Raw genomic sequence first — 16,777 nt, forward strand, 5'->3', positions numbered from 1 at the left:
AAGGATCAGGCCTTCTGTCTCCTTCTTCAGGGTCCCATTCGTGAGCCAGAGCCAGGTCTTCTCATCATCATCATCATCATTATTATTATTATTATTATTATTATTATTATTATTATTATTATTATTAATGGCCTTTGTTCTGATGGCTTGCTCCTGGGCTGCAAGGATCAGGCCTTCTGTCTCCTTCTTCAGGGTCCCATTCGTGAGCCAGAGCCAGGTCTTCTCCTTCTCAGCTTTTCCTCCAATTTTGTCAAGGAACTTTCCATGCAGTGTTTTGTTGTGCCAGCTGTCAGCTCTAGTTTGTAGTGCGGTTTTCTTGTACTGGTTTTTTGTCTGCTGTGCTTTGAGGAGTTTCTGATGTTTGACATTATTATTATTATTATTATTATTATTATTATTATTATTATTATTATTATTAATGGCCTTTGTTCTGATGGCTTGCTCCTGGGCTGCAAGGATCAGGCCTTCTGTCTCCTTCTTCAGGGTCCCATTCGTGAGCCAGAGCCAGGTCTTCTCATCATCATCATCATCATTATTATTATTATTATTATTATTATTATTATTATTATTATTATTATTATTATTATTATTATTTGTCCTGATGTCTTGCTCCTGGGCTGCAAGGATCAGGCCTTCTGTCTCCTTCTTCAGGCTCCCATTCGTGAGCCAGAGCCAGGTCTTCTCCTTCTCAGCTTTTCCTTCAATTTTGTCAAGGAACTTTCCATGCAATGTTTTGTTGTGCCAGTTGTCAGCTCTAGTTTGTAGTGCGGTTTTCTTGTACAGAACTGTGGAAATATGCTATACAGAGACATATTACTCAGTGTCAGGTATTATTATTTTATTATGGCACAGCAAACAAGATCACAAAATCACAAGTCGAACACTTCCCAAGTGTCTAGGACTGTGTGATGTATTTTCGGATGATCCGCGCAGATCCCAGCAGGGTGGCCTTTTGCAGTTGGCAGATCGTAATTTTATCATTATCATTATTATTATTATTATTATTATTATTATTATTTTATGACACAGCAAACAAGATAGATATGCTGGATTTTGTTTCACAAAATCACAAGTCGAACACTTCCCAAGTGTCTAGGACTGTGTGATGTATTTTCAGATGATCACAAAATTACAAGTTTCTGCCAGAGTCTTCTGTCAGGCCTTCTGTCTCCTTCTTCAGGGTCCCATTCGTGAGCCAGAGCCAGGTCTTCTCCTTCTCAGCTTTTCCTTCAATTTTGTCAAGGAACTTTCCATGCAGTGTTTTGTTGTGCCAGCTGTCAGCTCTAGTTTGTAGTGCGGTTTTCTTGTACTGGTTTTTTGTCTGTTGTGCTTTGAGGAGTTTCTGATTTTTGACTTCAATCAAAGCAGGTTCTTCGCTTTGCTTTCCATATTCTGCCAGGGCATGTTCTTCTTCTTTGACTGCTTGTTTGACTTGTAAGAGTCCTCTGCCCCCTGGTCTTCTAGGCAGATATAGTCGGTCAACATCACTGCGAGGGTGCAGGGAATGATGAATGATCATGAGTTTTCTTGTTTTTCTGTCCAAATTGTCCAGTTCCACTTGTGTCCAGTTTATGATGCCAGCAGTATATCTTAGGACAGGTATGGCCCAGGTGTTTATGGCCTTGATGGTGTTGCCTCCATTGAGCTTGCTTTTGAGAATTTTTTGAGTAAATATTTTATTATTATTATTATTATTATTATTATTATTATTATTGGGGCCTCTGGTGGCAAAGTGTGTTAAAGCGCTGAGCTGCTGAGCTTGCAGACCAAAAGGTCGCAGGTTCGAATCCGGGGAGCGGAGTGAGCGCCCGCTGTTAGCCCCAGCTTCTTCCAGCCTAGCAGTTCGAAAACATGCCAATGTGAGTAGATCAATAGGTACCGCTCCAGCGGGAAGGTAACAGCGCTCCATGCAGTCATGCCTGCTATATAATCTTGGAGGTGTCTACGGTCAATGCCGGCTCTTCGGCTTAGAAATGGAGATGAGCACCAAGCCCCAGAGTCGGAAACGACTGGATCAGGGGAAAACTTTACCTTTACTATTATTATTATTACTACTATAACAACATATAAACTTTATTACGGTCCATGTTAAGTAATATTACTGTTAAGTGAATAACATACAAGAGTTTACAGAACACCCAAAACAGGGGAAATATGCTATACAGACACATATTACTCAGTGTTGAGTATTATTATTATTATTATTATTATTATTATTATTATTATTATTATTATTATTCTCAGGGAGGTGTCATGGCTACAAAAGGAGTCCTTGTGGTCTCGTCATTGGGGGATATCATGAGTGGATTATGGTCGGAACCTTAAAGGCAGTTTTCAGGGCTGTATAGCTGTGTTCCAGAAGCATTTTCTCCTGACGTTTTGCCCACATCTACGGCGGGCATCCTCAGAGGTTGTGAGGTCTGTTGGAAACTAGGCAAGTGGGGTTTATATATCTGTGAAATGATGTCCAGGGTGGGAGAAAGAACTCTTCTTTGTTGGAGGCATGAGTGAATGTTGCCATTGGCCATCTTGGTTAGCATTGAATAGCCTTGCAGCCTCAAAGCCTGGCTGCTTCCTGTGTGTGGAGGGGGGAAATCCTTTGTTGGAGGCAAGCATGAATGTTGCAATTCATCACCTTGATTAGCATTGAATGGCCTTGCAGCCTCAAAGCCTGGCTGCTTCCTGCCTAGGGGAATCCTTTGTTGGGAGGTGTTAACTGGCCCTGATTGTTTCCTGCCTCTAATTCCCCTGTTTTCTGAGTGTTGCTCTTTATTTACTGTCCTGATTTTAGAGTTTTCTTTAATACTGGTACAAGAACAACCTAGATAATAGATTACAGTTTTTCCCAAAATTCTGGACTGGTTTTAGCGTCGGGCCCGACCTACCTTCCCGTTGCTGCTGCTGCTGAGGAGGCGGCTGCTGGGCGATGATGGTGGCCGGCTGCTGCGGGAAGGCCGGGCTGACCAGTCCGTAGGCGGCGGGGTAGGCGGCTGCGGAGAGAAGCGGGCGCAGTGAACCCTCCGGATGCAGCGGTCCCGTCCGTGGGTCCTGCCATCTATCCATCCTCCATGTATCTATAATTCACCTATCATCCATCTGTCCGTCTGTATTTCTATCATCCCTCCTCTATCCAACTACAACCCTCTTTCGTCCATCTATCTCCATTCATCCTTCAATCATCAATCATCCATCTATCCATCATCCATCTGTATGTTTGTATGTCTATCACCCATCCTCTATCCAACCATAAGCTATCATCCATCCACCTTTTGTCCATCTATCTCCCATCCACCTTTTGTCTCTATGTCTATCATCCATCTTCTATCCAACCATAAGCTATCTATCATCCATCTATCTATCATCCATCCACCTTTTGTCTCTATGTCTATCATCCATCTTCTATCCAACCATAAGCTATCTATCATCCATCTATCTATCTCCCATCCACCTTTTGTCTCTATGTCTATCATCCATCTTCTATCCAACCATAAGCTATCTATCATCCATCTATCTATCTCCCATCCACCTTTTGTCTCTATGTCTATCATCCATCTTCTATCCAACCATAAGCTATCATCCATCCACCTTTTGTCCATCTATCTCCCATCCATCCATCCTCCATCCATCTATCATCCATCTATTCATCATCCATCTGTCTGTACGTAGGTTTATCATCCATTCTGTATCCAACTATAAGCTATCATCCATCTATCTATGAACCTTTCATCCATCCATCTCCCATCCATCCATCCATCCTTCATCTGTCTATCCTCCATCCATTCGCCATCCATTGTCTAGCACTGCCTGGCAACAGGGCCTAGGAAGCAGAGTGTGGGGCTTATGTCCTCCGCCCTGCACCCCTCCCCACATACCTGTATAGTGTTGCATCCCGGCGTAGGCCTGCTGCAAGGGGTCCACGGGGGCCGCCGGGCTCTGTGCTGTGGAGAGGGGCGAAGGGGGACATCACACACTTTTGAGATAAATTGAGACTCGGATACTCAGTCCCACCGACCCAGTATCCCGCCGCTGGTTAACACGGGGAGAAGTGTCCATGCTGGGTGGGGAGTGGTCTGGGAAGGCCTCGGCCTTACCTGGGTATGGGTGGACGCCGTTGGTGTAGATGGCCTCCGAGGTGGGCTGCCCCGTGCTCTGGGTGGGGACAGGGCTGTAGCCGTTGACGCTGAGGGTGGCCGGGATGGCGGAGACCGGCGTGGCGGCAATGGCAGGCGGCGTGCTGGTACCTGGCGGAGGATCATCGTATGCCATTATAGTTATTTACGGCCCACGTCTCTCTCTTTGAGACTCAAAATGGCTAGCTATCTCTCATCTCTATCTTTCACTTTTAGCGGTACCTATCATTATCTATCCTAGCTAGATATCTATCTATCTATCACATCTATCTTCTCTATCCATGATCTCTATCAGCTATCCATTGATCTATCATCTCTACCAATCGCCTCTACCCATCCATCCATCCATCCATCATCTGAATGTCTCATCTCTAGCTATATTGATCATCTCTATCGTCCCTATCTATCTTTCTTTCTATCTCCTCTATTGTCTCTATCCATTGATCTATCATCTCTACCAATCGCCTCTATCCATCCATCCATCATCTGAATCTCTCATCTATATTGATCATCTCTATCATCCCTATCTATCTATCTAATTATCTATCTATCTATCTATCTCCTCTATTATCTCTATCCATTGATCTATCGACTCTACCAGTCACCTCTATCTATCCATCCATCCATCCATGCATCCATCATCTCAATCTCTCATCTCTAGCTATATTGATCATCTCTATCATCCCTATCTATCTATCTATCTATCTATCTATCTATCTATCTATCTAATTATCTATCTATCTATCTTTCTATCTCCTCTATTATCTCTATCCATTGATCTATCGACTCTACCAGTCACCTCTATCTATCCATCCATCCATCATCTCCATCTCTCATCTCTAGCTATATCGGTCCTTCCTATCATCCTTATCTATCTATCTATCATCCCTATCCATTGCTCTATCAGCTCTACCAGTCACCTCAATCTATCCATCCATCATCTCTCTCTCATCTCTAGCTATATCGATCATCCCTATCTATTGTTCTATCTCTTCTATCATCTCTATCCATCAGTCTATCACCTCTGCCAATCACCTCTATCTTTCCATCCATCCATCATCTCTATCTCTCATCTCTAGCTATATCGATCATCTCTATCATCCCTCTCTATCTTTCAATCTCCTCTATCATCTCTATCAATTGATCTAACATCTCTACCAGTCACCTCTATCCATCCATCATCTCTATCTCTCATCTCTAGCTATATCGGTCCTTCCTATCATCCTTATCTATCTCCTCTATCATCCCTATCCATTGCTCTATCAGCTCTACCAGTCACCTCTATCTATCCATCCATCCATCCATCCATCCATCCATCCATCCATCATCTCTCTCTCATCTCTAGCTATATCGATCATCCCTATCTATCGTTCTATCTCTTCTATCATCTCTATCCATCAATCTATCACCTCTACCAATCACCTCTATCTTTCCATCCATCCATCATCTCTATCTCTCATCACTACCGGTAGCTATATTGATCATCTCTATCATCCCTGAATATCTTTCTCTCTATCTCTTCTATCATCTCTATCCATCACTCACCTCTACCAATCACCTCTGTCCATCCATCCATCATCTCTTATCTCTCATCTCTAGTTATATCCATAATCTCTATCATCCCTCTCTATCTTTCTATCTTCTCTATCATCTCTATCCATTGATCTATCATCTCTACCAGTCGCCTCTATCCATCCATCCATCATCTCTATCTCTCATCTCTAGCTATATCGATTCTTCCTATCATTCCTGTCTATCTTTCTATCTCCTCTATCATCTCTATCCATTGATCTATCATCACTACCAATCACCTCTATCCATTCATCATCTCTAGCTATATTGATAATCTCTATCATCCCTATCTTTCTATCTTATCATCTCTATCCATCAATCTCTACCAATCACCTCTATCTATCCATCCATCATCTCTATCTCTCATCTCTCGCTATATCAATAATCTCTATCATCCTTATCTATCATCCTTATCCATTGCTCTATCAGCTCTACCAGTCACCTCTATCCATCCATCCATCTCTATCTCTCATCTCTAGCTATTATCGATCCTTCCTATCATCCTTATCTATCTCCTCTATCATCCCTATCCATTGCTCTATCAGCTCTACCAGTCACCTCTATCTATCCATCCATCCATCATCTCTCTCTCATCTCTAGCTATATCGATCATCCCTATCTATTGTTCTATCTCTTCTATCATCTCTATCCATCAGTCTATCACCTCTGCCAATCACCTCTATCTTTCCATCCATCCATCATCTCTATCTCTCATCTCTAGCTATATCGATCATCCCTATCTATTGTTCTATCTCTTCTATCATCTCTATCCATCAGTCTATCATCTCTACCAATCACCTCTATCCATCCATTCATCCATCATCTCATCTCTAGCTATATTGATCAATATAGCTTTCCCAGTCACTCAATTGACAGGGGACAATGCCTGCTGTCAATCAACTTAAGTACCTGGCTCTCTTTCGATACAACAGTCACACAACAGTTAGACTTTGACCACAGGAGCCAAGCCCACACTCAGTTTCAAATCTTTGCCAAATCTTAGCCAAATCCTACCTGAAGCCAGGGAGCAAAAATGTCCTCCTGCTGCCTCTACTTCTGCGAGAACCAACTGGCCCCCTGAGTTCAGCCTCTGGCAAATATAGCTTTCCCAGTCACTCAATTAACAGGGGACAATGCCTGCTGTCAATCAACTTAAGTACCTGACTCTCTTTCAATACAACAGTCACACAACAGTTAGACTTTGACCACAGGAGCCAAGCCCACACTTCACCCTCTTCGCCTCTTCTATTCATTCAAAACTTCTGCCCAATAAGTGGTAGGAGGAAGCGTGCCCTTTTCCATAGGAAATCAGGTGGAAACACTTGTCCATGTGTCACTTGTCCACCCCCAATGGCCCCAGGTGACCGGCAAGGTGTGGACGGATGGCTGTCTGAAGTACGGGGCTCACCTGAGGAGGGCGTGATGGGGGTGATGGGAGTGGCGATGAGGCCGTTGGGGCTGATGGTGGCCATCTGCTGCATCTGGACCGCGGCCATGGTCGCCATGGGGTTGAGGTAGGCCGAGTGCGCGGCAACCAGGGCCGCCTGTTGCTGCATTAGCTGGAGGAGAGAGAGACGTAGTATGAATGGTCCCGAATGCAGACTCTGATGTCTCTGTTTAAAGCACTTTAACAACACAACCGTTCAATGCTAAGGCTTCCCCGTCTGCGCAAGGTACCATACTTCGCCCTTTAACAACACAACCGTTCAATGCTAAGGCTTCCCCGTCTGCACAGGGTTCCATACTTCGCCCTTTAACAACACAACCGTTCAATGCTCAGGCTTCCCCGTCTGCGCAGGGTTCCATACTTCGCACTTTAACAACACAACCGTTCAATGCTAAGGCTTCCCCGTCTGCGCAGGGTTCCATACTTCGCACTTTAACAACACAACCGTTCAATGCTAAGGCTTCCCCGTCTGCGCAGGGTTCCATACTTCGCCCTTTAACAACACAACCGTTCAATGCTAAGGCTTCCCCGTCTGCGCAGGGTACCATACTTCGCCCTTTAACAACACAACCGTTCAATGCTAAGGCTTCCCCGTCTGCACAGGGTTCCATACTTCGCCCTTTAACAACACAACCGTTCAATGCTCAGGCTTCCCCGTCTGCGCAGGGTTCCATACTTTGCACTTTAACAACACAACCGTTCAATGCTAAGGCTTCCCCGTCTGCGCAGGGTTCCATACTTCGCACTTTAACAACACAACCGTTCAATGCCAAGGCTTCCCCGTCTGCGCAGGGTTCCATACTTCGCACTTTAACAACACAACCGTTCAATGCCAAGGCTTCCCCGTCTGCGCAGGGTTCCATACTTCGCACTTTAACAACACAACCGTTCAATGCCAAGGCTTCCCCGTCTGCGCAGGGTTCCATACTTCACACTTCAACAACACAACCGTTCAATGCTAAGGCTTCCCCGTCTGCGCAGGGTTCCATACTTTGCACTTTAACAACACAACCGTTCAATGCTAAGGCTTCTCCGTCTGCGCAGGGTTCCATACTTTGCACTTTAACAACACAACCGTTCAATGCTAAGGCTTCCCCGTCTGCGCAGGGTTCCATACTTCGCCCTTTAACAACACAACCGTTCAATGCTAAGGCTTCCCACCAAATGGAACTGTAGAGGAGAGTCTACTGGACAAGCCAGGACTGCCATCTGTTGAGGAGTTACGAAGGTGGAGGCAGAGATCCAGGGATTCAGAACAAGATGCTTCCCCGCGTGGAGTACTTACTGCTTGGGTGTAGGCACTGTAAGCCCCAAACTGCAGCGCGATGGGGCTGAACATGCCCAGCTGGTTGGCCACTTGCTGCATGCGCCGGAGGCCCCGCTCCTTCTCGGTGTCCGCGAACTTGACCACGAGGCTGGAGGAGGCGCCCTTTGGACGGAGACGTTGGGGTCAGGGATCGGGGAAAAGAGCACAAAGGACTCCCAAGACTCTTTTTATACAACCCAATACGAGGAAAAGTTTCAAACAAAATGTTGGAGAAGGTGTAATACATGTAGTCAACCACTTGGGGGCGGCAGAGGCAACGGAAACATTCGATTTCTACAAAACTACAGGGAAAAACCCACGTTGTCCTCAATGGCGGCCTACTCACGGGCAAAGTGCGGCTGCCGTGCAACGTGTTAATGGCCGCCTGCGCTTCCGCGTGGGTCTGGAACTTGACGAAGGCGCAACCTGGTTCAGGGAAGAAGAGGTCACATCAGAGGGGTCCGAGGAGGGGGCAGAGCTCTCACCCTGTAAGGTCTTCCAGCACAACTCTATGGTCAAACTCCTTTGAGACTCGCACTGGACGACCAAGATAATGCTAGAGAGGGGTTCTCATTTTGTACTTATACTTTGGCGCCCCCTATAGTTGCATGGTGGGACTTCCTGGAGGAGCATCTCCCATTGGATCCAATCAAGATATCGGATCAGTAAACATGCTTTGGCGCCCCCTAGAGTTGCATGGCGGGACTCCTATTGGCATCTCCCATTGGATCCAATCAAGATATCGGATCAGTAAACATACTTATACTTTGGCGCCCCCTAGAGTTGCATGGCGGGACTCCCATTGACATCTCTCATTGGGTCCAATGAAGATATCGGATTAGTAAACATACTTTGGCGCCCCCTACAGTTGTATGGAGGGACTTCCTGGAGTAGCATCTCCCATTGGATCCAATCAAGATATCGGATTAGTAAACATACTTTGGCGCCCCCTACAGTTGTATGGAGAGACTTCATGGAAGAGAAACTCCCATTGGATCCAATGAAGATATCGGATTAGTAAACATCCTTATTCTTTGGCGCCCCCTACAGTTGTATGGAGAGACTTGATGGAAGAGCAACTCCCATCGGACCCAATGGAGATATCGGATTAGTAAACATACTTATGCTTTGGCGCCCCCTACAGTTGCATGGAGAGACTTCATGGAAGAGGAACTCCCATTGGACCCAATGAAGATATCGGATTAGTAAACATACTTTGGCGCCCCCTACAGTTGTATGGAGGGATTTCATGGAAGAGGAACTCCCATTGGACCCAATGAAGATATTGGATTAGTAAACATACTTTGGCGCCCCCTACAGTTGTATGGAGGGATTTCATGGAAGAGGAACTCCCATTGGACCCAATGAAGATATCGGATTAGTAAACATACTTTGGCGCCCCCTACAGTTGTATGGAGGGATTTCATGGAAGGGGAACTCCCATTGGACCCAATGGAGATATCGGATTAGTAAACATACTTATGCTTTGGCGCCCCCTACAGTTGCATTGAGAGACTTCATGGAAGAGCAACTCCCATCAGATCCAATGGAGATATCGGATTAGTAAACATAATTATACTTTGGCGCCCCCTACAGTTGTATGGAGAGACTTCATAGAAGAGCAACTCCCATTGGACCCAATGGAGATATCGGATTAGTAAACATACTTATGCTTTGGCGCCCCCTACAGTTGTATGGAGAGACTTCATGGAAGGGCAACTCCCATTGGACCCAATGGAGATATCGGATTAGTAAACATACTTATGCTTTGGCGCCCCCTACAGTTGTATGGAGAGACTTCATAGAAGAGCAACTCCCATTGGACCCAATGGAGATATCGGATTAGTAAACATACTTATGCTTTGGCGCCCCCTACAGTTGTATGGAGAGACTTCATGGAAGGGCAACTCCCATTGGACCCAATGGAGATATCGGATTAGTAAACATACTTATACTTTGGCGCCCCCTACAGTTGTATGGAGAGACTTCATAGAAGAGCAACTCCCATTGGACCCAATGGAGATATCGGATTAGTAAACATACTTATGCTTTGGCGCCCCCTACAGTTGTATGGAGAGACTTCATGGAAGGGCAACTCCCATTGGACCCAATGGAGATATCGGATTAGTAAACATACTTATGCTTTGGCGCCCCCTACAGTTGTATGGAGAGACTTCATGGAAGGGCAACTCCCATTGGACCCAATGGAGATATCGGATTAGTAAACATACTTATGCTTTGGCGCCCCCTACAGTTGTATGGAGAGACTTCATGGAAGGGCAACTCCCATTGGACCCAATGGAGATATCGGATTAGTAAACATACTTATGCTTTGGCGCCCCCTACAGTTGTATGGAGAGACTTCATGGAAGGGCAACTCCCATTGGACCCAATGGAGATATCGGATTAGTAAACATACTTATGCTTTGGCGCCCCCTACAGTTGTATGGAGAGACTTCATGGAAGAGAAACTCCCATCGGACCCAATGAAGATATCGGATCAGTAAACATATTTATGCTTTGGCGCCCCCTACAGTTGCTTGGAGGAGCATCTCCCATTGGACCCAATGAAAATACTGGATCGGTAAACATATTTTGGCGCCCCCTAGAGTTGCACGGAGGGATTTCCAGGAGAAGCAACTCCCATTGGACCCAATGAAGATATCGGATCAGTAGACATACTGCATGGAGGGACTTCCTGAAGGGACATCTCCCACTGGACCCAAAAAAGAGTATTCGGGGTGAGTGGGGAATCCTCCCGTTTCTGCTCACCTTTGCTGGTGCCATCAGGGCCGCGGAGGACGGTGCATTCGTCGATGTTCCCGAAGGGCTCAAACATTTTCCGGACGTCTTCGTCCGTCTGCTGCTTCCCCAGCATCCCGACAAAGAGCTTCCGGTCTTCTGGAGGGAAAAAGGGGACGTGGATCAGACATCCCACCCAATGGGGTTTTCCCCGTCCCCGATTTGAGAGACCGGATCCTCATCGCGGATATGGGATCCTTATTCTAAAGGACGACCCATATCCAAGACGCTAAAAAACCTATCCCTTGTGGTGCTGGTGGACACCCCTTATTCTAAGGCACTGTCGTGATTCAGCCAATGTTTGTTTCTGATGTTACTGTAGATGATGGAATTAAGTACTGAAAATGAGTGTTGTGTTTCTCTTATAGTTTCTGAAGGCCACATTCCTGAAGGAAGCTGTAATGAAGTGTGGTTTTTTTAAAGTTATAGAAGCCATGTTTAACCGTGTTTTAAAAAGGGTTAATATTTCAGTTACTCTGCACCATGAGTTGGTTGCCATGGAGAAGGGGGCGGAGCCAACTAAGAGAGAGCAGAATTTGGAGGGAAACTCAGTCAGTCTGTGGTCAGAGAACCACAGGGAAGGTTAGTTTTTAGAGTCGGTGCCCTTATGAGGTACCGGGAGACTGATTCTGGTTGAGAGATCAGGGTGGCTCAAGTGTTTGGTTTTTGAGTCAATTTTAAAATAAGTTTGGTGACTTATTTTAAGGTAGTCTGTTTCCAGATAAGGAACAGATAGTCTGTGACTGCAGGTTTAGGCAGTGGAGAAAGAAGTGACATTTTAGGAAGTTTGAATCGCCTCATTCTGTTACTGAAACTGTTAATTTAAGTGCCTCTGAAGAAGTTATTGTAACCATTAAGCTTGGGCCTGAATAAACGTGTTAGTGTTCTTTTTAACACCTCAGTCTCTGAAATCTATATTACTATCAAAAGCAAACAAGAAGGAAGAAAAATAAAGATTTAAAAGTCTCCTCTCTACGTAGCCAGTGGCTAAATCTTCCAATAGTGGTGGCAAGAGTTGACAATCCCCTTAACATCTGGTGGCAGTGTTTAAAAATAAAAACATCTTTAATAACTGGTGGCAGTGGATATAAAATATATAATAATTAATTAATAAAAACAACCTCCATCTCCACATCTCCGCAATTGGTATAAGAGGTGGGATTTAAAAGTATTTCCCCCTGCCTGAAAGAACCTCAGTCGTTCATAGCTTCTTTACAGAAGCCCAGAGTAGCATTTCTCTAGGGAAGCAAGTTCCGAAGATGAATTACCAGGTGGAGAGGCTAATGAGCCAGGAGATAGGAGACAGAGCTTCCATAAACTTCGGGCGAGTTTTCAAGTGAGTCGAGGCTCATTGCGCTTGTTAGTTAAGAGACCCTTATCTAGTTGTAAAGGTAAACAAAACGATTTCATGACAGTCTATGAGACAGGAAAAGCTTTATATAAGACGGGGAAAATTTTTTAGATCAGTCTGGGCAACGTTGGAATTTAAAGAACATCTTGCATTATCTAGTTGTAAAGGTAAACAAAACAATTTCATGACAGTCTATGAGACAGGAAAAGCTTTATATGAGACGGGGAAAAATTTTTACATCAGTCTGGGCAACGTTGGAATTTAAAGAACGTCTTGCATTAAGCCTTAGTCAAGAGAATTTCTAGTTTTATGTTTTCAGCTAACCAAGTTCTTGTTTTCCGAGGATTACCGTATATACTCAAAGATAAGCCGAGTTTTTCAGCCCTTATTTAGGAGCTGAAAAAGCCTCCCCCGGCTTATAATCGGGTCAAGGCCAGCAACAGATCCTGCAGGCTATTGCTTGCAATATGTGATCTATTTCTTTCTTCTACCTTATCAGTGTGTTTTCTTTTGCAAAGCCTCCCTCGCTCTTAATCAAGGGAATGTTTTGATAAGAGAAAGACGCCCTTGCAAGTCAGGAAGAAGAAAAATATATATTCATTAATCTTCTGAAAGCATTTTCCCCTGAAATATTCATTAAACTCTCCTACAGATATATAGGCATTAACCCCTTGCAAGCTTTTGCCATCTCTATGTACCTTTATATGTGTATCTATCTATATACATTAATTTTATATATGAATTTGCCCTCATATGTTTGCAGGTCTTTGCAAATCCTTTATACATATAGATCCATGTACCTGTGTATCTGTAGCCATACATATACAATATTTTTATATATGAATTTACCCTCATATGTTTGCAAGTCTCTGAAAATATCTATATAAAGAGAGATGTCTGGATAGATATGAATATATTCTTACCTACCTAGGGCTTGCAAATATTACAGGGGGAAATGAATACACAAATATCTATAGACATGTCTAAATAGATATGAATATATACATATACATACTAGCTGTGCCCTGCCACGTGTTGCTGTGGCCAATTGGAATTGCAGTGAGTAGACTTGCTGCTTGTAAGCCTGGGGGCAGGCGCAGATGGAGCATTCCAGTTTTTGGGGTTTTTTAGGCCCCATGGAGGTTGGGGATGTCTAGTTTTGTTGTATGAACCTAGAGACATGGATGATGGGTTCTGTTATCAAATTTTGAGGTTGGGGGGCCTTTAGTTTTGTTGTTTTGCCTGGTGGAGCGATGCCATTCTCCTTTTATATATATAGATATATATATATGGCTTGCAAATATTGTAGGGGAAATGCACACACACACAGAGGGATTTGCAAACCTTTCAGGGGGAAATGCATATGTGAAATTACTGTCTATAATTATAGATCTATATCTAGCTCTGCATTGTTTATATAAGCATTGAATGTTTGCCTTTTACTATGTTGGAAGCCGGCCTGAGTCCCCATGGGGAGATAGGGTGGGATCCAAATGAAGTTATTATTATTATTATTATTATTATTATTATTATTATTATTATTATTATCTCACAGCAAACAAGATAGATATGCTGGATTTCGTATCACAAAATCACAAGTCGAACACTTCCCAAGTGTCTAGGACTGTGTGATTATTATTATTATTATTATTATTATTATTATTATTATTATTATTATTAGGTTATTGTTGATACCATATTGTTTTTGTTGTTCCTACTTTTTCCACTTATAGGGCTAGTTTGTTTTTCTTTGAAATACGGCAAATATTCAAAAACATTTAACCTACTGATGCCTCGATTAATGAAATGAAATTGTATTAGTACAGTAGAGTCTCACTTATCCAAGATAAACAGGCCGGCAGAATGTTGGATAAGCAAATATGTTGGATAATAAAGAGGGATAAAGGAAAAGCCTATTAAACATCAAATTAGGTTATGATTTTACAAATGAAGCACCAAAACGTCATGTTATACAACACATTTGACAGAAAAAGTAGTTCAATACGCAGTAATGCTATGTAATAATTACTGTATTTACAAATTTAGCACCAAAATATTACGATGTATTGAAAACATTGACTACAAAAATGCGTTGGATAATCCAGAACATTGGATAAGCGAGTGTTGGATAAGCAAGACTCTACTGTAATCTCTAAAACCAGGACAGCAAATAAAGAGCAACACTCTGAAAACGGGGAAATTGGGAATTCCAGAAAGGAAACAATCAGGGCCAGATAACACCTCCCAACAAAGGATTCCCCTAGGCAGGAAGCAGCCAGGCGTTGAAACTGCAAGGTGATTAAATGCTAATCAAGGTGCCTAGTTGCAGCATTCATACCTGCCACACCGAGACTATTAATTGCTATTCAACCTGGCCAACCAAGGATTCCGCAAGGTAGAAAGCGGCCAGACTTGCAAGCAGCAAGGCTATTCAGTGCTATTCAATCTGGCCAACCAAGATTTCCCCTAGATAGAACGTTGGATAAGTGAGTTTTGGATAAGTGAGACTCTACTGTATTATTATTATTATTATTATTATTATTATTATTATTATTATTATTATTATTATTAGGTTATTGTTGATACCATATTGTTTTTGTTGCCCCTACTTTTTCCACTTACAGAGCTAGTTTGTTTTTCTTTGAAATACGGCAAATATTCAAAAACATTTAACCTACTGATGCCTCGATTAATGAAATGTAATTTTATTGGTATCTATTTTTATTTTGAAATTGACCCGTAGCTGCTGCATTCCCCCCCCCCCCCCCCTCGGCTTATACTCGAGTCAATAAGTTTCCCCAGTTTTTTTGTGGTAAAATTAAGTGCCTCGGCTTATACTCAAGTATATACGGTATTTTGGAGTTTTGTGTACTGGATTTTGTGCTGCCTTGTTGTCTGGATATTTTGCATTCCTGGTTTTGGAAGTCTACCTTTACACTTTGGATTTGACTGTTTCATGTCTTTGGACTAAACTATTTTTACCGTTTGTATTGCTTTGGCTTTTATATATTCTTCAATAAATTGCTTTCTGGTTTACTGGACTGGTGTGGTGGTTACGTACAGAGTTGTTCCTGCCCTGGGATACAAATAACGGATTGGGGGGAATATACTGTATATAGAGAACCTACTTAGAAACCCTCCCCAAACTCCTCCGGTTGCGGCGTTACCTCCTCTGCTTTCGCTGTCCGCCGGTTTCACCTGGATCGGCCGGTTCATCTGAAAGGGGAGAGAGATATAGACAACATTTATTAATATTGAGTTGCTGTGAGTTTCCTTGGCTGTATAGCCATGTTCCAGAAGCATTCTCTCCTGACGTTTCGCCTACATCTATGGCAGGCATCCTCAGAGGTGGTGAGGTCTGCTGGAAACTAGGCAAGTGGGTTTTATATATCTTTGGAAGGTCCAGGGCGGGGCACCTCCCAACAAAGGATTCCCCCAGGCAGGAAGCAGCCAGGCCATTCAATGCTAATCAAGGTGGCCAATGGCAACATCCACACTTGCCTCCAACAGACAAGAGTTCTTTCTCCCACCCTGGAGATATATAAACCCCACTTGCCTAGTTTCCAACAGACCTCACAACCTCCTGCCATAGATGTGGGTGAAATGTCAGGAGAGAATGCTTCTGGAACATGGCCAGACAGCCGGGTAAATTCAACGCAACCCAGTGATTCCAGCCATGAAAGCCTTCGACAACACAATAGAGACACTGTGGGGGAGGCCTTCTCAAAGCTGGAGAAGGGAGAAAGTAGCCAGGCACAGTCCCAACAAGACCTGGCAATAATAATAATAATAATAATAATAATAATAATAATAATAATAATAATAATAATATATATATAGGAAATATACAAAATCCAGCATATCTATCTTGTTTGCTGTGTCATAATAAAATAAAAAATAAATAAAATTCAACTTTTAAATATCAGCTTTTCCTTCAATTTTGTCAAGGAACTTTCCACAACAAAACATTGCATGGAAAGTTCCTTGACAAAATTGAAGGAAAAGCTGACAAGGAGAAGACCTGGCTCTGGCTCACGAATGGGACCCTGAAGAAGGAGACAGAAGGCCTGATCCTTGCAGCCCAGGAGCAAGACATCAGGACAAAGGCAATTCAGGCCAAGATCGAAAAATCAGCTGATGACCCAAAATGCAGACTGTGCAAGGAAACC

The 16,777-nt window shown here is 43.5% G+C and overlaps 1 protein-coding gene across 5 annotated transcripts in view; it reads right to left on the bottom strand.

Annotated features, from left to right (window-relative positions):
* celf3 (CUGBP Elav-like family member 3) overlaps positions 1–16,777 on the bottom strand; it is an 89,488-nt gene that overhangs the window by 24,085 nt on the left and 48,626 nt on the right. For 3 of the 5 annotated variants that reach the window (XM_062965296.1, XM_062965292.1, XM_062965294.1), the window contains exons 3-10: positions 15,776–15,824; positions 11,228–11,356; positions 8,802–8,881; positions 8,435–8,578; positions 7,111–7,261; positions 4,092–4,241; positions 3,873–3,938; positions 2,886–2,990 (exon numbers count right to left, since the gene is read on the bottom strand). In XM_062965296.1, coding sequence (XP_062821366.1) covers positions 2,886–2,990; positions 3,873–3,938; positions 4,092–4,241; positions 7,111–7,261; positions 8,435–8,578; positions 8,802–8,881; positions 11,228–11,356; positions 15,776–15,824 — 874 coding nt within the window. The remainder of the gene's footprint in view (positions 1–2,885; positions 2,991–3,872; positions 3,939–4,091; positions 4,242–7,110; positions 7,262–8,434; positions 8,579–8,801; positions 8,882–11,227; positions 11,357–15,775; positions 15,825–16,777) is intronic. The other 2 variants (XM_062965293.1, XM_062965295.1) reach the window with 1 other exon arrangement.

This window comes from Anolis carolinensis, unplaced genomic scaffold, assembly GCF_035594765.1.
Source record: "Anolis carolinensis isolate JA03-04 unplaced genomic scaffold, rAnoCar3.1.pri scaffold_14, whole genome shotgun sequence".
Taxonomy (NCBI): domain Eukaryota; kingdom Metazoa; phylum Chordata; class Lepidosauria; order Squamata; family Dactyloidae; genus Anolis; species Anolis carolinensis.